Here is a 24,290-nt window from a genome sequence, read left to right as displayed (position 1 = left end):
AATACCGAGTGATTGGGAAGACTTTTCTGTCCCTGTTAATAAGAAAAGCATCCAGCAAATTGCACTCACACTCCGGAGCAGGTAATCGCCATGCAAGGCCTTCCTTCTCTGCACCAGGGGAGAGAAACTTGAGTAAACAGGGGGAGAAAATAAATTTCTGCTGCTGTTCGTTCCCTGAATAGGGGAATCTCCCTGCAAACGTGTCCTTTCATGTCTCCTATTAACTCTGCCAGCTCCCCACCTCTGCCGTGCATCACCTTCCCACACAAGCGCTTTTGCACAGCAAGGAAGGACCCGAGACTTGGAAGAACAAAACAAGGGCTGGATGGTGAGCACCCGTGCCGGTGTGGTGCCTCCATGCTGCAACTGGCATCATGGAGCTGGGCTGCGCAGAGGCCCCGGAGGCCACACAGCTCGGGGACACACGGCTCGGTGTGCATGCCTGGGGCACACGTGTCGGCACTGGTGGGCACAGCTCCGGCATGCACCGCACGGGCATGCGGCTCTCAGGCTGCATGCATGGCTCCATCTCGCACGTTTCAGCCACTCTTATCTCACCCGTGCATGTCTCGAGCTTGCACATCTCAGCCATACTCATCCCAGCCGTGCTCTTCCCAGCTTTGCACCTCGTGGGCATGCATCCAGCCCAGGGCTCCGCAGCAGTGGGGTGCAGCTGAGAAGCGGGGCTCCTGCAGCCAGCTCCCCAGGGTGCCCAAGGGACCATGCACACCTCTGGACACACATCCTGCTGTTGTCCTGGCACACAGCTAGTGCGTCACATCCCTGAGGACAAGCCATGCCTGCCACGTTCTAGCCACCGTAGGACCCAGAAAACATGGGTTTCCCCGCTGACTGCCCAGGGCTGGCTCTCCCATGCATCCTCGCTGGGCAGAGGGGATGCTGGTAGCGCTGCAGGAGCAAATATCTGGGGGTGTCGCGTGGCATCTGCAGGTAGGGGAGAGTTGCGTCCCTGGGAAGAGCAGGAGAAGGAAACTGCTCGCACTTTGGGGGGGCAGGGTGCTCCCCAATCAGGGGTGCACGCCAGGGATGGGGAGAAGAAGAGATGCTCTGCTTCCAGCGGGATGCACTGCAGCCAAGGGTGCAGAGTCCGGCCCAGGGGTCTGGGCAGTGGGCACCAAACACTGCTGCAGGGACACCCCCGCTTGCTGTCCCAGGGCTGCAGCGAGCACTGGCGTGGTTGGGACCGATCTGATAGCTCGGAGCTCACCCTGATGCACAGACGAGCTGCGGATTCTCTTCCCGAGTGGCCGATCTCTCCCTCCTCCTGGAAAAATGGTTTGCAACTCCATTAAGGACAGTGTAATTATGCATAATAAAAACACGGCTGCCCTTGTGTGTGAAAACACCGCTTTGACGGAGCACCCTTCTGCATCCAGCCCTTCTGGCTCGCTGGGCTCCAGCGAGTGCGTGGAGCAAGCTGGCCGGCTCCCAAGGAGAGCGCAGGACTCAGCCAAGTGCCCCCGAGGTCAAGGCGAGCAGCACTGAAGGATGGAGCCCACAGCAGATAATCTTCAACGGCTGTTTAACTTTGAATCAGACCTTTGAGAGGGAGAGAGAGAAAAATCACATCGGCTTTTTCTTCTTTTTTTTTTTTTATTTTTTAATTTCTTGTTGTCATCCCCCTCCCCGCAGCCCCCAGTGCTGCTGCCGCTGATAAAGCGATACCATCTAATCGCCAAGCGACACACGCATCTCGCCGGCTGCCAACGCACTGCTTCAACCCGCTGCTGCAAATAAACTCCCGCGTGAGCTGCCAGGGGGCTGCCACCCACACGGCCAGGTCCCCACTGTCCCCAAGGGCACAGGGGGACATGGCCCTGCCAGGCTGAGCGGGAGTAACCCATGGATCTCGGCAAGGGGGGGGTGTAGGGAGGGGGATGTGGGGTGCGTGGGGTGTCGGAAAGGTGCTGCATGCCATATTCAGCATCCCAGGTTTCCTCTATGTGGATCCATCGACATCCACCTCACCAGAGTCTCCCAGAGCTGCTGATGGAGGAGGAGGAGGAGGAGGAGGAGGAGGAGGAGGAGGCGGGGGAGGAGGAGGAAGGCTTCTCATCAAGCTGCTTACCAAACCCTGTGCCGGGATGGAGGGGCTCATGGTGCCCCCGAACCGCGGGGTTAGGCACAACCGCAACCCTGGCACGGCGCTTCCCAAGCAGAACCAGAAAGAATTTTTAATGTAAAACTGGTAGTCAGTGGGTGAATTAAGGATGCTAATTGAATTTCATTAGGCAGAGGAGCCGGGCCGGTGGGAGGCAGGGAGGAAATGTATTTGATGTGTTTTAAAAGCTGCAGTTTCAGAATGTGGTGGGGTTTGGTTTTTTTTTTTTTTCTTTTTTTAATTTAAAGCCGGTTGTAAAAGGATCCCGTCTTTGAGAAGCTAATGACTCTTATGAATTATTTTTGTTGATTTATACACCCACTCAGCTTTTAAATAATAATATTAATAAAGTAAAAGCAAATCCATTCCCAGCGAGGAACAGGAGCAATGCTACTCAGGGGGCAGAGGGGCCATGGAATGGGGGGGGGGGGGGTTGGCCACCACCTGACACACACCCCCCCATCTCAGGCTCCAATGGTGAGGCCACACTGCGCTTTGGGCCAAAACCAGGGGATGTGGGGTGCTGCCGCAGCATGCTGACACTCACAGCCCCTCGCCGGAGCCGGACAGTGCCTCGCTCCCCTCGGCATTAGCATTCAGCATCAGTGCCGTAATGGGCACTTTTCATGCCGGTTTAGTTTTATTATTATGCCAAGAAGCTTGCTTAATTCTCTGCTGTCTTTCTTCTGCACTGTTGATTTACACTGTTAGTGTTTTAATTATACAATTCAGCACTCCTTAAAACATGAAAAACTGCTCAACTTTTGAAGCAATTAAAAGGCAGCAGAGTAGATCAGCTCATCAGAGATGAGATAAGTAAATCAAACAATTAAAAAACTCATTTGGTGGCAAGGGAGACTCCTCCCACCCAAAAAGCCTCCCCTCAGTGGGAGCCCCGCAGCTCCCACCCTGCCTGCAGGCTTCATCCCAGTAACAGGTCTTAGTGTGATACTGGGAGCTGTCAGTGTGCCTGGGTGGGAGGGCTGTGGGATGCAGGGTGACGGGGACAGGGTGAAGGGCACAAGGTGAAGGGGACAGGACGATGGGCACAGGGTGATGAGCACATGGTGATGTGGACAGAGGGATGGGCACAGGGCAATGGAGACAGGGTGATGGGCATAGGTGGGCTCCGGGTTATGGGGACAGGGTGACAAGGATAGGCGATGGGCACAGGGCAATGGGGACAGGGTGACAAGGACAGGCAATGGGCACAGGGTGATGAGCAACAGGGCGATGGGGACAGGGTGAAGGGCACAGGGTGATGGGGACAGGGCAAGAGGGACCGAGGGGGTGTAGGGACAGGATGGGGTCCCTTGCCTTCCCACCCTTCCCCAAGGATTCTTGCAGGAGGTTGGGGTGGTTTTGGGGTTTTGAGCGTGGCTGAAGCTCTCTCTTGTGGCAGAGCTGCTCCATTACAGCTCTACCCGAGCCATCGAGCCCCAGCGTGTCTTGGGGGGCCCTGGTGCTGGGGCCCGGAGGATGCAGGCCCCCCCAAGACATGCTGGGGCTCGGAGGATGCAAACAGCCCGCCCACACGGCCGTGCCCCTCCTTCGCGGCGGTGCCCGGAGAGATCGGGGCGGCCGATGCTGCCCGGTGCAGCCCGCACACCCCCCGTTACGGTGCGGAGGAGGCTGAGACCCCGCTAACTCATCACAGGAGCGGCGTCCGCGAGCGCGATACGGTGTGGAGTGTCCCTCCGCGCCAGCCGTAGCGGCGCCCGAGGGGGCGGGGCTAAGAGCCGGGTGCGGAAGTGCGCGCGCGCTTCCGGTCCGTGAGCAGACACTGTCGTTGGAAGTATGAAGTGGCGATGGGGGGGGGAGAGGAGATCCGCCGCCATCCGCCGCCGTACGGGCCTGGGCGGCCCCGGGGAGGGCGGGGGGGGGGGAGAGAGGAGGCGGGATGACTCGCTGGTGGAGGGTGGGCGCGGGTTGGGCGCGGGGAGGCCGATGGTGAGAGGCGGTTGTTGGGCGCTGGGATTGCGCTGACGCCATTTTGGGTTGTTTCTGCCGCAGGTTGGAGCGCTCTGAGCCCGGCCTGGAACCATGGTGAGGGGGCCCTTGGGGGGCCGGGGGGCTGGGGGCTGCCCTCGGCACAACAGCATTGCGGGGGAGGGGGTGTCCCTGGCTTGCCTGGCCTCGCCTGGGGTGTGGGGTGGGGGTGCCGTCAGCACCCTGCGTACTGGGGGTTACGGTGCCGATTCCCGTGTTGGCTTCTGGCAGGGGCACGGTCGTGCTGCCGGAGGAGGGGCTCTCCCTGACCTGGCTGGTGGCAAGGCAGACGCCACATGCCTCGGGACGGCTCCTGGAGGGGCTTGGCTCTGGGAGTCGGGACGCCCAGCGACCCTGGGGCGCTTGCAGAAGCTGGGGAGTGAGCTTTCGGCTGTTCTCTGCACGCTGAGTCTCTTTTCTTTTTCAGCCTCGCAAGATTGAGGAGATTAAAGACTTTCTGCTGACAGCCAGGAGGAAGGATGCAAAGTGTGAGTGCTGAGGCCGCTCTGTCTCGGGGGCAGGAGCAAGGGGGGGGGTGGTCCGGCATAGGAGCCGTTCTTCCCCTGCTGGAGCAGGGATGGGGGGCCATGCATCCTCATGGACACTGAGGACCTCCTCGGCTTGGAAGCGCTGAGGGATATGTGTTGCTGAGGCTTTGTTACGCACAGAATCGGTGATACTTAAAGTGGCTTTTTGCTCAGTGTTGACTGACGTTGCTGCCTGTGAGCAAAGCCATGCTGGGCAGAGGGGTGCTGTGACACGGTCTGCTATCGGGGACTGGGATCCTCCGTGGAATAGGGCTCCCAACACCCACTCAGCCACGCTTCTTCGAATCCTGCTCCTCACCCCACAGTGTTTTGACCAAGCCCCAGCTGCAGTTCACTGGAACTATTTGGAAACACTGCCCTGCCTCTGACTTGCTGTAGTCTTCAAAAAGCTACAAGATGTCAGACGCTGGGGAGGTGTATCAGAATGTCAAGTGAGTCATATTCAAACTTGAGTTCTCTTTTGTTGCAAACCCAAAGGCTGTTATAATTGAAACACTAGAAATGCCTTGTCTCTGTATTTAACAATGCATGAAAAGTTTTCCTTGCTTCTCTTGCTTATTTGGATCTAGCTGTCAAGGGGAAGAGGCTCTTTCATTCTGGAAATGTTTTGTTAACTCACTGCTGTGGGTGAGCAGGGGTAGTTCAACACTGAAATGCTGCTGTAGCTGATGACAGCCCCTTACAAAGCATTCCCATGCCTTCAACTTGCTCCAGTGTTTGCAGCAGCTCTTGTAATGCTGAGCTGCAAGGGCTCTGCCACAGGGAAGGAGGGGAACTGACTGTGGCTTTGAGCAAGCTGCTTAGATAAAATGGCCTAGGGGGGATAGAAAGGAGATTGGAGGCACTGGGTGCAGCGTTTGAAGCCATGTTCCGAGCTCCAGTGCAGCTCGTTGGTTGCAGAAGATGACATGGGCAAATAACGAGCGCGTTGTTAACTGTCACGCTCCACTGCAAATTTCCAACACAGTAAATATTTCACGTTGCTTGTTGTAAACTGCTGTGAAGCGCAACAGCCTCAAAATAAAGCTCTTGGCTTCCAGAAAACTGTGCAGCATCTCTCTGAGATGGCAGACTGACTGCTGGGGCTGGGGCTGTAGGTGGTGGGCAACAGTGGTGTATAAAAAATACTTTTTATTATTATTTATTTTATTTTATTTTACTTAGTGCTGATGGGCCAGGCAGGGCTGTAATCCTCATCACAGCTCGGGTGAGGGGGGACAAGTTGGGGTGGGGTCACTGCTGTCCTGCTCACCTGTTCCTTAATCCTGCAGCGGTCAAGATCAAGAAGAACAAGGACAATGTGAAGTTCAAGGTGCGCTGCAGCCGGTATCTGTACACCCTGGTCATCACGGACAAGGAGAAGGCCGAGAAGCTGAAGCAGTCCCTTCCCCCAGGTATGGCTTGGTGTCAGAAGGGAGCCGTCCGGTGCTGGGCCGGGGGCAGCGGGCAGGCTGGGTTGAGGTGGGCAGCATCCCGGGTCACTGGCGTATTCAGGCCGCTCTGTTATGCTGTCCATGGAACTGGCACCGCCATCTACTGTGCCTGGGTAAATGCTGCCACTGCTCTGCAGGGCTCCAAGCGCCCCTTCCGCTGCTGTGCCCCCCATGGCGGACCCTGCGATGAGCCTTGGCTGCCGGCGCCCGGCCTGGGCGGTGAGCACACCTCTCCAACCATCAGGTCATCTCTTTTCTCCTCCCCAGGTTTGGCCGTGAAGGAGCTGAAATGAGCCATTCGCACGTTGGTTCCTCTGTGTTTGTTACAATAAAAACCTTGAACTGTTCCCTGGAGTCTCATTTGGTTTCTCCCCAACAGCACACAGCTCAAACCATCACTGTCGCTCTGCTTCGGGGGGTGGCCCCGCCGGGGCCTGGCTTGCTGTTTGGGGTTCGGGACCCAGTCCTGGTCTGTGCCCCAGCCGTGGGCTCCTTCCCAGAGGCCCAGCCCCAGTGTGGCCGGTGTTTCAGCCCTGCGTGGCAGCTGCCTGCGGGCGGCTGTGGGGACACAGCATGATGGGTCCTGGCTGCGCCATGCCCACCAGAGCAGGGTCTAGAACAGCCCCTGCACTGTGGGTGGCTGCGAGCCTGTCCCCTATGAGGTGTCCCTTCCCTATAGCATGTGGCCCATGGCTGGTGGTGATGGGGTGTGGTGCCCCTATAGCAGGGCAGTGACAGGGTGCAGTACCCCTATAGCAGGTTGGTGAAGGGGTGCCATGCCTCTGTAGCGGGCTGGTGATGGGAGAGTGGTGCCCCTATAGCAGAGCAGTGATGTGGTGCAGTGCCCCTATAGCGGGGGGGGGTGAGGTGTGGTGCCCTATAGCAGATGGGTGAAGGGGTGCCATGCCCCTATAGCACGGAGATGCTGAGGTACAGTGGGCTGCGGATGGGGTGCGGCGTCCATATGGACGGGTGGTTATGGGGAAGTAGTGCCCCTATGGCAGGGGGACGATGGGGAGCGGTGCCCCCACAGCGGGGACACGCGGAGGTGCAGTGCCCCTATAGCGGGGCGGGGACGGGGCGCGGTGTCTATAGGGGGAGCGCTGAGCCGCGCCGGCTGCGAGCGGCGGGGCCGGGCGGGGCGGGGCCGGGCGGGGCGGGGCCGGGCGGGGCGGGGCCGAGCGGGGCGGGGCGGGGCCGAGCGGGGCGGGGCCGGGCGGGGCGGGGCGAGCCCCGCGGCGTGGCGGCGCGGTGCCCCCCGCCATCGGCGGCCCAGCGCGGCCCGCGGCCCCGCCATGCCGCCCGCCCGCGCCGACTACCTGGTGCCCTGGTGGGTGGGCTGGCTGCACGGGCTGCCGCACCGCGGCCTGCACCTCCAGCCCGTGCCCGCCGCCTTCCGACCGCGGGACCCCGACTACCAGCAGGTACCGACCCCGGCGGCCACGCGCCGCCCCGCGCCCCGAGCCCTCCCCGGGCGGGGGTCCCGTCTGGGGCTCCCCGTGTCCCCCCCCTCCCCGCCTCCTTTCATCCCGGCGCCAGCTCTGATCTCACGGCCGCACAAAGCGCCCTTCTTCCGCGGGCGGGCAGCGGGGCCCCCCCGCCGGGCCAGCCGGCACCGGCACCCCCGGCCTCCCGCTGCCCCCCCCGCTGCCCCCCCGGCCCTGCCGCTGCCCACCCCCCGGTGCGCAGAGGTCACCCCTTGTCTCGGCGGCGCGGGCTCCTGGTACCCGTTGCAGCCCTTCCTTGGCATCCCGGGGCGGGAACCCTAAATGGGGGGGCGGGGGGCGCACCGCCAGTGCACCACCACCCCTCGAAGGGGCCGCTGCCCGCCGGTTGCCGGGACCCGCAGCTTGGTGGCCCAGCGTCGGAGCGGGAGCAGCCACGGTTCCTTTTTCGCCGTGTGACCATCCCGTGGGGTGCGGGATGTGGCTGCATCCTGCCTGCCACCGGGCGCTCTGCAGCACGTGACGGGCTCGGGCGCTGACTGTCCCCTCTCTCCTCCCCAGTCGCTGCTTTTCCTGGGCTTGGTGGCCGCTGTCTGCCTCGGCCTCAACCTCCTCTTCCTCACCGTCTACCTGATCTGCCTGTGCTGCTGCAAAAGGGACCAGGAGCCCGAAACCAAGCGGCCCCACTCCTGCTGTGTCACCTGGATGGCTGTCACCGCTGGGCTCATCTGCTGGTGAGGACGGGGACAGGGACCCGGTGCCGTCCCCCCATCACTGAGGGGGCTCTGTGCTCCAGCTATGAGTCACTTCAGTTTGATCTGTGCAATTAAATAACGGTCCATCCCTGCCTCCTTCTGCACAGCCACTGATGCTGGGGCAGCCCTGGGGACCAGCCGCAGGCCAGCCCTGTCCCTGTCCCCCCCCCAGCCATGCTGCCTTCCTGGCTAATCCCAGGCAGGAGCGGAGCCGGGACACTAATCCCAGCCCGGAGCAGATGGCGGGCAGCAGCATGACCCAGCTGGCAGGTCCCGCACACGCCCGCCTTTAATTGCAACCGGAGCAATTAGGCGAGGGGATGCTTCTTCACCCAGCAGCGCTCTGGTGGCTTCCCAAGCCTGTCTCAGTTTTTGGCAGCCCGTGGCTGGGAGGACACCCCACCAGCCGGCCCATGTGCCCCCTGGCAGGCCTGGCCGTGGTGGGACTGGATGGGACACGGGGCCCTTTGGCCGCCCAGCCACGACCCACTCGCCAGACAAAGGGGCTGGTTTTGCCTGGGCGGAGCGAGATGGCTGCCTGCGAGCATTGTACGAAGCAGGGAAAAGGCACTAATGAGCTTGGCGTCCTCCTGCTCCTCCGGCCTCAGGGCACCCCATGGAGCATGGCGAGAGGGCTGGGGCACCCGTCGGCCGCCCACAGGGGGTCCTTCTGCAGCTCCCCAGGGGCTTTGAACCCCTCAGCAGCCACGCTGAGCCTGTTTGTGGCTGTTAAAGGCCTAATCATGGCGAAGGGGCCATTGTCTGTCGGTTTTATTGGCATCTGCCGCGGGGAGGGAGGGAGCATCGTGTGCACTGACCACCTGCAGGCACATGGCTGACCAGGGCACTGACACATCCCTCCTCCAAGCCAGCTCCGATCTCCAGCCTGGTTTCACCCGCTGGCACGCCAGGTGCCAGGGAGCACCGAAGCGGCCATGGGGAGCTCAGCGTGGGGCTTGGAGTGGCTGTGGCACAGCCTCCAGCTGCCACCCACCTGCCCTCCTGGGGCTGAGCCCAGGAGCAGGTTTATTTGGGAGCATGTTGGTCCCAGTGGATTCCCCTAACCTGCTTTGCCCGGCCCCTCCACCCTCAGTCTCTCAGGGTTTGGCAGGAAAAGCTTCAAACCTGCTGTGTCCAGCCCACAGAGCAGCTCCGGGCTAGAGTGTCCCCAGGCCCTGTGGACATTGGCAGGGAGCGGGTCCCCATCATGGTGCTGCCCCTGTCCCGTCTGCTTTGTCTCTGCCCTGCTGGGAGTAGGGGGGTTCCCCAAAACTGGGATGCTCCCAGGAGTATCCCCTCTCCAGTTGGTGTCCCCAGACCCTCCCTGGCCACACAGCAAGGCACTCATGTTGGGGTGAGCCTTTCCCCTCCCCGCTCATTGGGGGTCCCCTCTCTGCCCACAGTGCGGCCGTTGGCATCGGCTTCTACGGGAACAGCGAGACCAACGATGGGGTGTACCAGCTGCTCTACGCCCTGGACCATGCCAACCACACCCTGACCAGCATCGACTCACTGGTAGGGCCGTGAGGCAGCATCCCCCCATCCAACCCCCTCCATGTCCCCCTGGGTCACATTGATCCTCCGTTCTGGGTTTGGTTGAAGCCCTGGGGAGGGAGGTGTCCGGCACTGCCGGCTGAGCCCTGCCTGCTCCGGCCGAGGCCCTGGGACGGTCATGCCACACCGCGCGCGGGAGGGTGACGTCACCCTGCAGAATAGGGCCTTTGTGGCCAGGGAGGGCCAGGGTGGCTGTGCTGGGGCTGTCCAGAAGGATGGATCCAGCTCGAGCACAGTGGGTTGATGTGGGGCTGCTCTTGCGCCGGGAGAGCATCCCAGGGATGGAGCAAACAGCTCTGCCGGGTGCCAGGCTGACGGCGGGGAAGCCCCCGGTGCCATCGCAGTGGGACTGACCATCAACGCCGTCCCCAGGTGGCAGTCACCACGCTGCAGATGCAGGTGGGCCTGGAGCAGCACCTGGCACGGCTGAATGAGCTCCTGGCCTCGCGGGGGGACTACCTGCAGACCCTTAAGTTCATGCAGCAGTTGGCCGGCAGCATCGTCCTGCAGCTCTCGGGGCTGCCCGTCTGGCAGGGCACCAGCACGGACCTCACCGCACTGGCCGGCCACATCGCCTACGTTGAGTATTACCGGTGAGCAGGGCCACGGCACTGGGCTGCCACAGCACCTGCCGGTGGGGCTGGGGAGGTGGGCGCGCGTGACGGAGCCTTTCTCTGTGCCCAGGTGGTTGGCTTATCTCCTCTTCTTCATCCTCGTCCTCACCGTCTGCCTCCTGGCCTGCCTGGGGCTGGCCAAGCGCTCCCGCTGCCTCCTCACCACGTGAGTACCCTGCAGCGTGGCGCGGGGATGCTGGAGCCACCGAAGGGAGCAGAGCCAGACCCCGCAGCGTTCTTGCCCCTCTCCCTGCAGGATGCTGTGTTGCGGGCTGCTGACGCTGATCCTCAGCTGGGCCTCCATGGCCGTGGACACGGCGGCAGCAGTGGTGAGCGTGGCCGGGAGGGGAGGGGTGGTACCGGCTGTGCCAGGGCAGAGCCGAGGGCTGAGGGCACCTGTTCCATCCTTCCCAACCCTGACAGTGTCCTTCTCGTCCCTGCAGGGCACCAGTGACTTCTGCGTGGCCCCAGACAAGTTCATCATAAACCAGACAGAGAGCGACATCAGCATGGGTGAGAGCTAGCCACGGGGCAGAGGTGTCCCTGGGGCAGGACCCCAGTGCTCCCCCAAACCTGCCTGGGGTCCGGTGCTCTCCGCTGCTGTTCTGCCACCCCCGTGCTGTGCTCTACGCCCCATCGGGTAACTCATACCGACATCTCCTGTTCGCTTTGCAGTGGTGGTGCACTATTACCTGTACTGCGACCAGAGCCTGAGCAACCCCTTCCAGCAGGTATGGGGGAGCTGGGCACCCCAGTTTGTGCTGTCTGGGGCAGAGGGGTGTCCCCGAGGGCTGGGTGGCTCTGACCGCTCCCCCCTCGCAGGCTCTCACCGTCTTCCAGCGCTCACTCACCACCATGCAGATCCAGATCCAGGGCCTGATACAGTTTGCGCTGCCCCTCTTCCCAACAGCAGAGGTATGGGGTTGGGGGGAGTCAGGGCTCCATGTCCCCCCTTCTGCTCCCCATCCTGCCCAGCACTGCCCTGACCCTCCCACCCCCCTCTCCTGCAGAAAGACCTGCTGGGGGTCCAGCAGCTCCTCAACTCCTCAGAGACCAGCCTGCACCAGCTCACGGCCATGTTGGACTGCCGGGGGCTGCACAAGGTGAGTGGGGGTCCAGGTTGGGGCGATACAGTGCTCCTGGGGTCACCCCCTATCCGCCACCAGCCCTGCCGTACCTCATCTCCTGCTGCAGGACTACCTCGACGCCCTCATTGGCATCTGCTACGACGGGGTAGAGGGTTTGCTCTACCTGGTCCTCTTCTCCCTGCTGGTGGCCGCCTCCTTCTCCACCATCATCTGTGCCACGCCACGCGCCTGGAAGCACATAACTGGCAGGTGGGTCTGGCCGCGGCCGCTGCCGGCACAACCATCCTGCCTTCAGCAGGGGCACGTGTGGCACGAGCTGGCCACAGCAGGGAAGTTGCCTTGGGGGCCAGGGGGTTAGCATGGTTGCCTTGTCCCCACAGGGACCGGGACTACGACGACATGGATGAGGAAGACCCCTTCAACCCACAGGCGCGTCGCATCGCCACCCACAACCCGGCCCGGGGGCAGCTCCGCAGCTTCTGCAGCTACAGCAGCAGCCTGGGCAGCCAGAGCAGCCTGCACCCCCCGGCACAGACCATCTCCAACGCCCCCGTCTCCGAGTACATGTGAGACCCCTTTCCCGGAGACACTGACCCTTGGGTCCTCCCTGCCTTGGCGAGGGAGCATCACCTCACACTGGGGGCACCGGGTGATGGTGGGGGTCTCGCTGTGCCCCTGGCTCTGATGGGCTCTCCCCCTCCAGGAACCAAGCTGTGCTCTTCGGTGGAAACCCGCGCTATGAGAACGTCCCCCTCATCGGCAGAGGTTCTCCCCCACCCACGGTATGGTGCACGGCTGAGGCCAAGTCCTTCTTGTGATGGGCTGGGGGGGCTGGGGGGGTTAGCCGGGTGGCATGGAGCCCCTCTGCTTTGCCAGAAAGCCGCTGGCCCGGGGCACCGACTAGGTGTGATGGGGTGGGGATGGGGATGGGTGAGCTTGGCCCCCTCCTCCTGCCCTTGCAGAGGACGTGCCCTATCTACCGAGAGCATCCCTCCTGTCGACTCACTAACCCAGTTCCCAGCCAGCCCGCGGAGGCTGTGAGGAGAGGTCACCAGCCACGTGCTCAGAGGGGACCAAAATAGTCTTCCCGTCAGCTGCTCTTTGCTTTATTTCTTACTTATTTTGATTTTCAAAGGATGCTTCACAGTCACCCATGCATGTTTACATTTCCCTGCTGTTTCTTTAAACCCACTCTGTCTGTTAATGCCTGCTTTATTTTTTTATTTCTTTTTCCTTTTTTTTTTCCTTTTTTTTTTTCCTTTTTTTTTTTTGCATCAATTATTTTGGAGCTAAGTTGCCCATCAAGAGTAAGTTCAACCACTTCTTCCTCCCTCCTTCTCCTGGGGCAGCAGCTGGGTTCCCATCCTCCTTCCCCTCCTCCGTGCCTCCTCCCATCCCCTTTCCCGTGGGGCTGGTTTGCTTTTGTGAAGAGTGCGGGGAGCTTGGGGGGGAGCTTGGGAGGGACGGGGCCACGTTTTGTCCCCCGCCCAGGTACAAGAGGATTCGCAGCTCCTGTGCGTTGGGAGTGGAAACCGGTCCCCATCTGCATCCCCTTCTCGGCACAGTTTTTCTCCCTCCTTTTCTGACAGCGTTGTGTCTGCTTCGGTGCCTCCATCTGAAGCAGTAATGCCCCCCGGCTCGCCCCGCGTGGGCACAGCAGCAGCCCCGGACACGCTGCTGCAGCAGGGACACCCCGCTCACCTCTTCTGGGGAAGATTTTTGCCATCAGGTGAAAGCGTGGAGCCATGCCGGTGCAGGAGGCTGTAATCTGATTGCGCAGACCTGGCAGCTGGCAAGCCTCTTCCCTGGAGGGGTGAATGGGGGGGATTAATTTGAGCACTTTTCCTGGCCCTGAATGGTCTAATTTAACCAGGATTCAGATCCCTAAGGAAGGACTTTCACAGTCCAAAATAACAAACTCAGGATAATCTCCCTTAATGCCTGGCTGGGGTGTCCCTCCTGCAAAATGCTGGAGATATTTAATTCTGCAGCGCTGGGGGGTTGGGGTGGGCTGGAGGGTTTGGCCCCTGCCCTGAGCTCCCCGCTGGCCCCTTCCCAATGTGGGGGTCCTTGCCCTGCCTGGGGAGGCCCTGTGCAGCTGCCGGCACAGGCACCCGGTGAGCCCCAGCACACCTGGGTAAGGTTTGTGAATGGACGGGGAAGATCAGGGGGCAAAACCCCGGCACAGAGACCCGGTCCTAGCTGGGGTGCTGCCCATGCGTCAGGGCTAAGCCCCATCCTGCTCCACCACCGTGCCAGCCCACAATGGTGCCTTCACTGCCACCAGCCCCGTGCTGGTGCAGGGAGGGGAGCTCAAGCCTGTGGTTGGCATCGTGGTGTGAGCCCCTCAGGATCGGATACATCCAGACTTGGTGATGGGGGCTGAATTTGCTGCTGGGCTGGAGTCAGGAGGGTGGAGGAGGACAAACCTGGCCGATGTCCCAGCGGTGCGGGAAGGGGCAAAGCGAGAGCCTGAGGCAGGGGTAGCATCTTGGCTGGGGGGTCTCTTGCAGCCCTCAAAGAGGCTGTGACCAGGCTCTTGCCTCATTACCCATGGCAGCCTGGCAGAATAATTGGGGATTAATACAAATGGGAACCAATCTTCCCTCACCATCTTCAGGCTTTCCCGGGTGGCTCAGCAACATGTGGCAGAGCAGGGGTTGGGTTGGATGTGGCTGCCAGGGGCTTGGTGGCACACATCGTGGGTTGGGGGTACACTGACCCCTGTGTCTTCTCCCCACAGTACTCCCCGAGCATGCGAGCCACCTACCTGTCCGTCACCGATGAGCACATCAGGCACCCCAGCACTGAGTTCCCAGCCTAACGCATTTGCCCCGGGCAGCTCACAGGAGGAGAAAATGCCACCGGTGTTTCTGTAATGGGAGACCAAAGACACCTGGTAAAGACACGGCGGGAAGCCCGGCAGCAGCTGGAGGATGAGCTCCGTGCCCCCTGTGTGCTCTGCGCACCCTCCTCTCCCCCTCGGTAGCTTCTGCTGGGTCTCAAGTCTTCCTGCCGCAGGGCTGACAGCAACTGCGGGGCCGAGCGCTGGCTCCTGGTGTTCCGGGAAGAGCGGAGATGCTTCACGCCCCCGCGGCAGCTTCTCCTTTCCCTCCCCACTGCACCAGCCTGGGGATGTTTTACGCCATGGAAGGAAGCCTTCTCCAGCTCCCTCTGCCTGGAGCACAAAGCCTGGGACCACGAGCTGCCTCCAGCCCCTCAGGGAGGGGTCCCAGCAGTGGCTCCTTCGCTCCCATAGCAATGCAGCACCAACCACTAGTGATCCCAGCCCCTACCCAATGCCCGTGAGCAGCTTTGCCACCCCTGTCAGCACCACTGGCTGCTTCCCTCTGCCATGCTCCCTGCGCCCCCCGCCCTGCTCACCACATCAGCTGGAGCTGCCCTGGCCCCGGGTTCAGAGGCTGTAGAATTAGGGATGTTTTGACCTTGCTGGTTTTCCTTTTGCTTTGCCCCTGAGTTTATGAATTCTCTGCAGGGCAGAGGCACGGTTCAACTTGCTGCCTCTGTTCCAGTGTGGTTTTACTGCAGTGCATGTTGGTAGCAGGTTTTTGGCTGGGTTTTTAGGCTCATCTTGGTGATTCGCCTCCCCAGGGTGGGCAGGCTGGCAGCATGGGCTGGGGCAGGCTCCCCTCCTTCTGCAGGACAGCCCTGGGGTAACCACGAATCCCCTGGGAAAAGAGGGTCAGGGACTACTCAGGCATTGCTGGGGCAGGATGCGGTCCTGGGGAGGGGATGGCATGGTCCTGCCACCCTGGCTGGCTTGCCCAGCATCACTAGGCTTCAGGCTGAGCAGCTCTGGGGGCCAAGGAGCCGGGGGAACAGCGTGGGCTGAACTGGCCCATTTCAGCACAGGCAGCCCCGGGAACCTCGGGAGGATGCAAGCAAAGGCCCCTTCCCCGCAGCAGCACCTGCTGTGTGTGGGCAGGGAGAGCCCCCACTCCATCCCACCAACTGGGGGTGGACCTGGATCTCCCAGCCCGAAGGGTGCAGACAGGGGATGGGTGTTTTCCTGCCCCCTCACCCCTCTGGTCCCTCTCCCTCCACCCAGGGTGAGTTCAGCTCTCGGAACCACGTTTGGCACCACGGCGGTGGCTGAGCCAGGGCTGCGTTAGCTCCAGGGCTCTTCCTCACTGCAGAGGGTACTGCCGTGCCGTGCCGGGGAGGGCAAAGGCTTGCCCTGGCTGATTGCAATTAGCAGCTGCCTCCTCTGCTGCTGCTGGTGGTGATCTGTCCCTTCCTCCCTGCTTTGGCTAACAGTGCTGCAGCCAGGCAGACCCCCGTGGTGGCCGGGCTGTCCCCCTCAGGCAAGCTAGGGGGTCTTACTTGATAACAGTGACTCACTGTGTCTTTTAAAGGTAACTTGTACATACCCTTGGGTCCCCTAACACCATCTGTCCGTGTTACCTGTGACTAGCATTACTTGCTGTTGGAAACTTCCAGGGGATTTTTTTTTTTTTTTTTTTTTTTGCTTTTAATGTTTCGGTGTAACGGTACTGGTAGAAGAGCTGTTTTTAAACGCATGTGAACTAACCTCATTAGGACTTTGTCTAGGAGCTGGAGTCCGGCCTGATTTGTATGTGCCCTCTGGGGAAAAGACAATAAACACTTGTACTAAAGCTATCTGCTCCTGGCAGGTTTCCCTGGGCTGCCCTGCATCTGCCGCCGCTTCCCTGCCACCCCGGCACAGGTTGCTCAGCCCATCCCAGCGTGCTGGCTCTGCCAGGCTGGGACTCTTTATGAGTGGCTTTTAAATGGGTTTGAACCCCGTGGCTGCAGCTGGGACTGGTTTTGGTGGTGGCGTGGAGCAGCTGGAGGCATTTCAGGTGTGGCAGTGCTGGGAGCAGGGTGGGATGCAGGTGGGTTTTGGGGTCTGCAGTGCCAAGGGAGGGCTGGTTGGGGCTGGAAGGCAACAGCAGGGCCAAAGGGTGCTGGGAGCCACATGTCGTGCTGCTTTCCCAGCTGTTCTCGCGTCGGTGTGGGTGACACGAGTGAGCAGGAACGGTGCTGCCTCCAGTGCCAGCCTGTGGGCTGCCAGTGGCCCTGGGCAAGGAGCTGGACCCCGCGGGACGCAGGCCTGTGTGGCAGTGGCTGTGTACCGCAGCCCTGCAGGGCAACTTGTGCCGGCTGTGGGGACATGGTGGCTCCTGCAGGCATGGCACAGCTTGCCCTCCTGGCCCAGGGCTGGCGGTGATGGGAGGGTGGCCCCGCCATGGGGTGGGACAAATGGGGCCACGGCCCAGCCCCCGCGCACCGGGATGGCGCCCAGCCTGGCTTCCACCCCTCCTCAGTCGGGGCGTGGGCTGGAGCCGGCGGCAGAGCACCCCCCCCTCAGGTACCCTTTGCTAATTGCCCCCCCTCATTAGCCAGGCGTTGCCCTCCCAACATGGCGGCAAGGGGCGGTCGTCACGTGATGCCCCGCCGTGCCCTCCCCAACATGGCGGCTGGCGTCACGTGATCCGCGGCGTCGCCAGGCAACGGCGGACGCGGCCTGGCCCGCGGCTCCCCGGAGGCCCGGCCCGGGAGCCGTGCGGGGTGTCCCGCCGCGGCCTTTCGGGGTCCCCTCGGTGCTGGGGGCTGAGGAGGCCCCCGCCACCCCCTGGCAGGGCCACCATGGAGATCATGTACGTGTACACGCGGAAGCGCAGCGAGTTCGGCCGGCCCTGCAGCTTCTCTGACCGGCCGGCCAAGGTGAGCGTGGACATCCCACCCGACCCCAGCATGGCCGGCGCCTTCATCCTGAGGAACCCCGTGGACAGCTTCGTCCAGCACACCAGCGACATGTCGGAGCACGAGGTGAGGGCTGCCGGCCACCCCCAGCCTCCCGGGCACCCACTCTGCAGGGCAGCACCCTACGAAGGGGAAAAAGTGTGTTTTGTGTCTCTTTTTGGCTGAGAGTCCAGCTCTGCTTTCCCCGTGCCCCCCCCAAGGTCAACACCGAGCGAGTGGAGGTGGAATCCCGTGGCATCAACCACGTCGAGGGTGGCTGGCCCAAAGACATCAACCCGCAGGAGGTGGAACAAACTATCCGCTTCAGGAAGCGAGTGGAGAGAGATGAGAACTACATCAATGCCATCACACACCTCGGCACCGTAAGGCCCTGTCTGTCCCCCCTGCTCCCGTCCCGCTGCTGGAGCCCCCTGCCCACCCGCTGCCGTTCCCCTGCCTAGGCAGCTCCCCAAGGCGCGGCCTCTGCCTGTGCTTTCCCCACAGCTGATGGAGCACTGCGTCAAGCAGAACAACGCCATCAACATCTACGAGGAGTACTTTGGAGAGGAGGAGATGGCAGAGGTGGAAGACGAGCCCCCCTCGGCAAAAACCATCAATGTCATCAGGTAGCACAACTGGCTGGGCTCACCAGGCTCTCCAAATCCACAGCGAGCTACTGCAATTAAACTGCCTTTGGAGACAAAGGAGGTGGAAAACCCAGTAGCTTTAGGACAGTGCCAGATCAGTTTATGGATGAAGAGACCTGCTGCAGCCCCCTGCTCCATAACTCCGTTTGTTCCTCCCCTCCCTGCCCCCTGCCCTGCCCACGTGCTTTGGAGATAGGTACCATGGTCCAGGGACAGACAGCTCTAAGCATCTTCTAACAGTGCTTTAGACAGGATATTATTTTTCTTTTTTTTTGGTGCCTCAAAGATTATTTTCAAATGTCAGGGGCTGTTAGGTCATTTCTAGAAGTCAGATCCAGTAACATAATTGGATTCTTAGAAATGTATAACTGGAAAGACTTTATTAAATCGTCAACTCTTTCCCCCCGCCCAACCCCCAAGAGAATCATTTCCTGCACTCAATGCTCAAGGGCTGCAGCTTGTTTTAATTGCGATTCCCACAGTTTCCTTTGGAAGACAGTCATCCCAGGGTGTGACAAAGCTGTTAGCAAACTAATACCCTTCTTTGATGTCCTGTTATCAAAAAGGGATCCAAACATAACCAAGAGGACGGCCACGCATCTCTCTTGGCACCCTGACACATGCAAGAAACTGGCAGTGGCTTATTCCAGCCTGGAGTTCCAGCAAAACATGAAAGACATGAATTTTGACTCGTACATCTGGGACCTTGGTAAGGGGAAGGGAAAACTCACCAGTCAGTAATGCTGCTTCTGCGGAAGCCCTTTGTGTCTTCCAAGAGTGTAATGAAGCCTCACAGCACTCCGGAAGGGGTGAACAGGGGTTCGGTTTCTGCTTTGCCCACAGATCAATGCAGAGAAGGGGAGAAATGGGACCTGAAAGCTGGCTAACAGGTGGAAAAAAACCACTAAAATCCCATTACATGACTTCATGAGCTAGCACGCCTGTGACCACAACAGGCAGCTGAGCCACACTCCTCTTATGTGGTTCCTGTCTTTGTCTGGTTCACTCATGCTTGATTAAGAAAGAGGCAGCACAAGCCCAGGCTGAGAATTGCCCTGTTCTCTCAAAGGCTCTCTCAGACCCCTTGAATTTTGGAGTGAAAAATGCAAAGAAGAGGGGTTGGGGTACCAGGGGTCTGTCCCTGGGCTGGCAGGCAAGGACAGGTCGGCTCCCTTCCCTGGCTAAGGTATGGCATCCCGGTGCCATGGCCACCTCATCCAGCACCGGCGTGGCAGGGAGCCAGGCATGGAGAAGCGGGGTGCGGTATTGGGAGGCTGTTTTAGAGGTGGGGGTGCTCACCCTTCAGACTGTCTTTGCACTTTGCTCTTTACTCATCCCTTCTTGGCAGAAAACTCCAACAAGCCAGAGCTCGTTCTCAAGCCGTCATCCCCTCTTGTGAGCCTGGAATACAACCCCAAAGACTCGCACGTCCTGGTGGGAGGATGCTACAATGGGCAGATGGGTAAGGAAGATAGATTAGGCGTGAGGCCGTGCTGACGAGGGTGCTGACGAGGGCCTGGCTTCATTTTAATTCGGCAACAGCCTGGTTCCAGCACTGCTATGCTCACAAAGAACATAGTATCATTAGTGCTGTATCTGGGATCACCCCGAGCACAGCCTGAAGCCCTGGGGCTTTGCGTGTGGAGAGCAGACATGGGCTCACCTGAGCAGGTACCTGGGGAAGGGAGGATAGAACACAGGCTAGTTTTTAGCAGCGTTGCATATAAGAGCTGCTGTTTGGAATTGACGGGGGCTGGGGGCTGCCTAGACCGTGTTTGGTCCTGCTGGGAGCCCTTTGCAGGCACTTGGGATAGTGAGGCAGCTGCAGCCACGGCGAGAGCCCGGCAGAGATTGCTGGATCAGACAGCTGAGCAGTGCATGCGCTGTGCTCCCACCTCACCCACGGCCCTGTATCTTTGCATGGCAAAAGCCCAGGAGAGTTGCTGTTGTTTCATGCACTGAATCGTTCTTGTGTTATTGTTTCAAGTGCTTGGAAAAGGGCATCTCTTTGCCAGCTTCATTTATGGCTCTGTTATTTACTTGGCCACACAAGCCCTTTGATTTAATTGCACTCATTTTGATGTTTTCCTTGCCATTTGCAGCAGCAATCAGATCTGACAGGGCATGCATTATGGGGCTGTTACTGCATGCTCCGCAGGTGGTGGAGGGGAGGGATTTCACCCCGTCCTTCGCAGAGCTTCCAGGCACATGGCGCAGGCCCAGCACAGCACGCTCTATCACATCCAGTTGCCTAATTAGAAGCGAGCAAGAGGGAGCACATGCAGCCCAGTGCCACTGCAGCCCAGCTGCCTAACCTTTGTTGAACCATGCCCAGCCCTGCACCGTTGCTTGCCCCCTGCCATGTGTCAGAGGCAGAGAGAGGGAAGGATGGCAGCTGCTGTCTGCAGGGACCTGCCTTGGTTAGCCAGCACCCTTCGGGCACGCAGGAGGGGAGCACAGGCAGGGTCAGGTCACACAGGCTAGTTTTTAGCAGCGTTGCATATAAGAGCTGCTGTTTGGAATTGACGGGGGCTGGGGGCTGCCTAGACCGTGTTTGGTCCTGCTGCAAACCCTTGTGCAGAGCAGGGGGAGCCGGGGGGGGGGGGCGGGTTTATTGCCTCTGGGGATTGTAGTGCATCTGTGTGGCTATTCAGTATGTTACCACTGTCTAGCTTGGTGTTTGCAGAAGGTGCAAATTGCATTACCACTCAAGAGTGGGTATCCCTGCAAGTGATCACAGCAGCAGGCTCCCAGCCCACAGGGCACATGTATGGTTCTTCTGGGGCCGGGAAGTGCAGGGGGAGCAGCCAGAGAGGTTTACTCCCCATTCTGGCTTGGGCTGTGGGGCAGCATCTCCTCGGGAAGTGCGTGGCAAGCAAAGGAGTTGGGCAAGGGAGCATATATTAACAGCTCCTTTTTCCTTCCTAGCTTACTGGGACACCAGGAAGGGGGGGCTGCCCATGGAGGTGTCCACTGTGGAGGTCAGCCACAGGGACCCCGTGTACAGAGCCATCTGGTTGCAGTCCAAAACGGGCACAGAGTGCTTCTCAGCTTCCACCGACGGGCAGGTAAAGACGGGAAGGGGCAGAGAAGGATGCCAGGCACTCACACAGGGACTACACTGGCAGGCACTGGCACCCCAAAAGAACTTCCCCTGCCTGCACTGCCTCTCACCAGCCACTGCAGCAGGAGAACCAGGCCCCCAGGCTGTTGGCACAGGCTGGCACAGAGCAGCCCCTGCAGTCCCCTCCCTCTGCTTGTCCCCTGCAGGTCCTGTGGTGGGACATCCGTAAGCTGTCCGAGCCCACTGATACGGTGATCTTGGACATCACCCGGAAAGGGCTTCTGGAGAATGCTCTGGGTGCCGTCACGCTGGAGTTCGAGCCCACCATGGTGAGCCTCCCTGCACTCACAGCCAGTACCCTGACCTGGGCAGGAGTGTGAGCCAAGCCGAACCGAGCCGGGCGGGCAGTGCCTGGTCACCCCCACAGGCAGGGTGCCAGGGGCACGGCACAAGTGTCTGATGCCCAGAGTGACCCAGAGCACTGTGCTGCAGCTTGCAGCGTGTTCTCACCCATCTTTAAGAATAAGGAGTTGATGTGCTCCCAGAGTACAGCGTCTCGCTGTCATTTCGGTCTCTAAATGCCCCAGCTCACAGCAGGTCCCAGGGCTCAGTCCCCCCCAGGTGCTGGCTGCAGCAGGCTCCCCTCTGTGCGGACAGCAACGCCCCTTGCTGCCCCACTGTCCCCTGCACCGCAGGGTCCCCAGCATGCTGACGGCTGCTCTCTCCTGCTCCCACCCTCAGCCCACCAAGTTCATGGTGGGCACAGAGCAGGGCATCGTCATCGCCTGCAACCGCAAAGCAAAGACACCCTCTGAAAAAATCACCAGTACCTACAGTGGCCACCATGGACCTGTCTACGCTCTGGCCAGGAACCCTTTCTACCCCAAAGTCTTCCTGACTGTCGGCGACTGGACTGCTCGAATCTGGTCGGAGGAGGCCAAGGAATCGTCAATTATGTCAACCAAGTAGGTGTTGGTGTGGTTTTGCCCTGGGGGAAAAAAAAAAAAATATTTTTTTTTTTGTGGAAGAGCATGTTCAGGGCAGGTGACCAGCAGGGTCTGGTCTGCTCAGGTCAGGCAGGAGGTGGTAGGACGGTCACCAAGGCAGAGCAGTGCCAGCGGGGCTGAGGGCACTGGAACAGAGGGTGCCCAGGCCTGGCCTATTGGCTGAAGGTGCTGTGCAGGCAACAGCCACAGGGCCAGGGGGATGGAGGCCATGAGCCCATCCCCGCTGTGTTGTGTCTGCTGGCAGGTACCACCTCTCCTACCTGACAGATGGGTGCTGGAGCACTGTGAAGCCAGCCGTCTTCTTCACCACCAGATCGGACGGGACCCTGGACGCCTGGGACTTCCTCTTCAAGCAGAACGACCCCTCCCTCAGCCTGAAGGTTGGGTGCCCAGCAGCTTTGGGTTCCTCACACTGGGAGGGGAGCGGGGCTGCCCCCAGCCAGCCCCAGCAGCACGGTGCTTGGCAGATCTGCCACCCTGCCCTGCACGGAGCAGCAGAGCCAGGGGATGGAGTCCCATCCTGCCTGCACAGAGCTCAGGATGAGCTCCATCAAGCAGCAGCTGTCTGCTCTGCCCAGAGCTGTGCCTTGGAGCCCAGGTCTTGGAGCCCAAAACTTGGCGCGTAGGCTCCTGGTATTGGCAACCACGTAGATTTGCCTCTGCCACTCATCCTGCCTGACTTCCCCTGCGGGACATCACGTCAGGGCTAAGTGCCACCCCCTGCCTGTCCTCCCTGCCCAGGTCTGCGACGAGCCCCTCTCCAGCCTGCGTCTGCAGGACAACGGCTGCATCATTGGCTGTGGCTCGAAGCTGGGCACCGTCAGCCTGCTGGAAATCTCCGGGCTCTGCACCCTCCAGAGGAACGAGAAGACCCTGGCTGCCGCTGTACGTGTGCTCTGAGCCATGAGCCACTGTGCCAGGTCACGCCAAAGTCCTCAGCGCTGCTGGCCCCGTGCACAGCAGCTCTGCCAGCGAGCCCTGTGCTGTCCCCATACAGAGCATGCTGTCCCGTAGGGTCCCCTGCTCAATCTGCACCCCTCATCCCCCACTCTGCCCTAGATGTTTGAGCGGGAGACGAAGCGGGAGAAGATCCTGGAGGCCCGGCACCGGGAAATGCGGCTGAAGGAGCGCGCCAGGTCGGAGGGGCAGGAGGCAGAGGTGGAGGAGAGGCTGGTGGAGAGTCCCCAGCAGGTGCTTGACCGTACCCGCAGGGAGTTCTTTGAGGTCATCGAAGCGGAGCTGCAGAGGAGGGTGCGGACAGAGACCCAACACCTGTGTGGTGAGGTACCGGGGATGGGATGAACCGGCAACAGCAGGAGGGATGCCCTGCCGTGGGGCAGGGGACTGGGGTCAGCCTCTGCCTTTTAGGTTAAAGACCACATGGGAGAGGAGGCGGCTCTGCAGGGGGGGGAGAGCCAGCTGCCCAAGGACAAGGAAGAGGAGGAGGAGGAGAAGGATGCCGCCAAGGTCGGTGCACTCCAGCTTCACATTCCTTTCCCCCCCCTTGCTAGGGCTGCTGCTTCATGGCTCATGTGGGGATGAGGCTGCTCCCTGAGCCAGGCAGAGCTCGGAGGGTCTCTGCCACTGCGGGGTGGCGAGCAGAGGGTCTTGCCCAGCTCCCTGACCCCACCCTGCTCCCTCTGCAGGAACCGTAGCCAAAGCAGGACCAGTGGGTCGTACAGAAACCCTCGCATTGCTCACAGATGCTCACTGGCCCTTTGCCCTCTTGATGTTATTTTCTTCGGGGTGAATAAACAGGAGCTTTCCACGTCATGTTTCCTGTTTTGTCACAGCAGGGTTGAGCGGAGGGTGGGAAAGTCATGTCCTCTCGCTCTTCATCTCCCCTCCTCAGGCCAGGCATGGATCAAAGCTGGCTGCTGACCACAGCAGAGCACCCATGGCAGCAGAGTGTCCCTCAGTGTGTCCCCAGCCTGAGGACCAGGGCAGAACAGGACAGCTGGTGGCAGCAGTGACATCCCAATGCAGCACCCTGTCCCTTCCTAGCTGCAGAGTGATGCTGAGCAAAGCCCTGTGCCCCAGCCCGCTGATATCCCTGTGAGAGCAGCTGGCAGAGCCTGGGCCGGGGTTATCAATGCTGGGTAAACACAGCCTGGCCGGGATCGCTGGGCAGCCCCCCTGCCTGCTTGCCTGGCCATCAATTATTAACAAGCCACCGGCTGTGCTTGCCCCACGGCACAGCTGTCAGCAGAGGCATGGGGCCATCGGGCAGGCGGTGTCCTGTGTACCGGGGGTGAGCCCTCCTGGCTCTGCTCAGGGGATGGGCAGCGGGTGTAAGC

The 24,290-nt window shown here is 60.6% G+C and overlaps 3 protein-coding genes across 7 annotated transcripts; all 3 read left to right on the top strand.

The window, feature by feature from the left end:
* Positions 1-3,833: 3,833 nt before the first annotated feature.
* On the top strand, positions 3,834-6,439 carry RPL38 (ribosomal protein L38). 3 transcript variants are annotated; one of them, XM_037404306.1, is made up of 5 exons: positions 3,834-3,913; positions 4,136-4,168; positions 4,539-4,599; positions 5,931-6,053; positions 6,360-6,439. In XM_037404306.1, the coding sequence occupies exons 2-5, from the start codon at positions 4,166-4,168 to the stop codon at positions 6,383-6,385; spliced, it is 213 nt and encodes a 70-aa protein (XP_037260203.1). In that variant the 5' UTR covers positions 3,834-3,913; positions 4,136-4,165; the 3' UTR covers positions 6,386-6,439. The 3 variants fall into 3 exon arrangements, with proteins under 3 accessions (XP_037260203.1, XP_037260212.1, XP_037260222.1); XM_037404315.1 differs by having other exon boundaries at positions 3,869-3,917; XM_037404325.1 differs by lacking the exon at positions 3,834-3,913 and adding an exon at positions 3,945-3,968.
* Positions 6,440-7,309: 870 nt separating this feature from the next.
* TTYH2 (tweety family member 2) lies at positions 7,310-16,185 on the top strand. Of its 3 annotated transcripts, none has more exons than XM_037404292.1 (15): positions 7,310-7,516; positions 8,099-8,271; positions 9,696-9,807; positions 10,219-10,439; positions 10,531-10,626; positions 10,717-10,789; positions 10,904-10,973; positions 11,136-11,191; positions 11,283-11,375; positions 11,471-11,563; positions 11,655-11,797; positions 11,929-12,114; positions 12,252-12,330; positions 12,843-12,855; positions 14,292-16,185. In XM_037404292.1, exons 1-15 carry the CDS (start codon positions 7,388-7,390, stop codon positions 14,333-14,335), a joined length of 1,581 nt encoding a protein of 526 aa, XP_037260189.1. In that variant the 5' UTR covers positions 7,310-7,387; the 3' UTR covers positions 14,336-16,185. The 3 variants fall into 3 exon arrangements, with proteins under 3 accessions (XP_037260189.1, XP_037260168.1, XP_037260180.1); XM_037404271.1 differs by having other exon boundaries at positions 12,838-12,855; XM_037404283.1 differs by lacking the exon at positions 12,843-12,855.
* Positions 16,186-16,275: 90 nt separating this feature from the next.
* On the top strand, positions 16,276-23,766 carry DNAI2 (dynein axonemal intermediate chain 2). The gene is made up of 13 exons (XM_037404258.1): positions 16,276-17,362; positions 17,497-17,658; positions 17,780-17,901; positions 18,489-18,631; positions 19,271-19,384; positions 20,851-20,990; positions 21,193-21,315; positions 21,728-21,951; positions 22,238-22,373; positions 22,735-22,878; positions 23,053-23,277; positions 23,362-23,460; positions 23,640-23,766. The coding sequence occupies exons 1-13, from the start codon at positions 17,180-17,182 to the stop codon at positions 23,646-23,648; spliced, it is 1,824 nt and encodes a 607-aa protein (XP_037260155.1). The 5' UTR covers positions 16,276-17,179; the 3' UTR covers positions 23,649-23,766.
* Positions 23,767-24,290: the final 524 nt, after the last annotated feature.

Source organism: Falco rusticolus, chromosome 1, assembly GCF_015220075.1.
Source record: "Falco rusticolus isolate bFalRus1 chromosome 1, bFalRus1.pri, whole genome shotgun sequence".
NCBI lineage: Eukaryota > Metazoa > Chordata > Aves > Falconiformes > Falconidae > Falco > Falco rusticolus.
The sequence above is the reverse complement of the archived record's forward strand: the minus strand, read 5'-3'. Positions and strand labels throughout refer to the sequence as shown.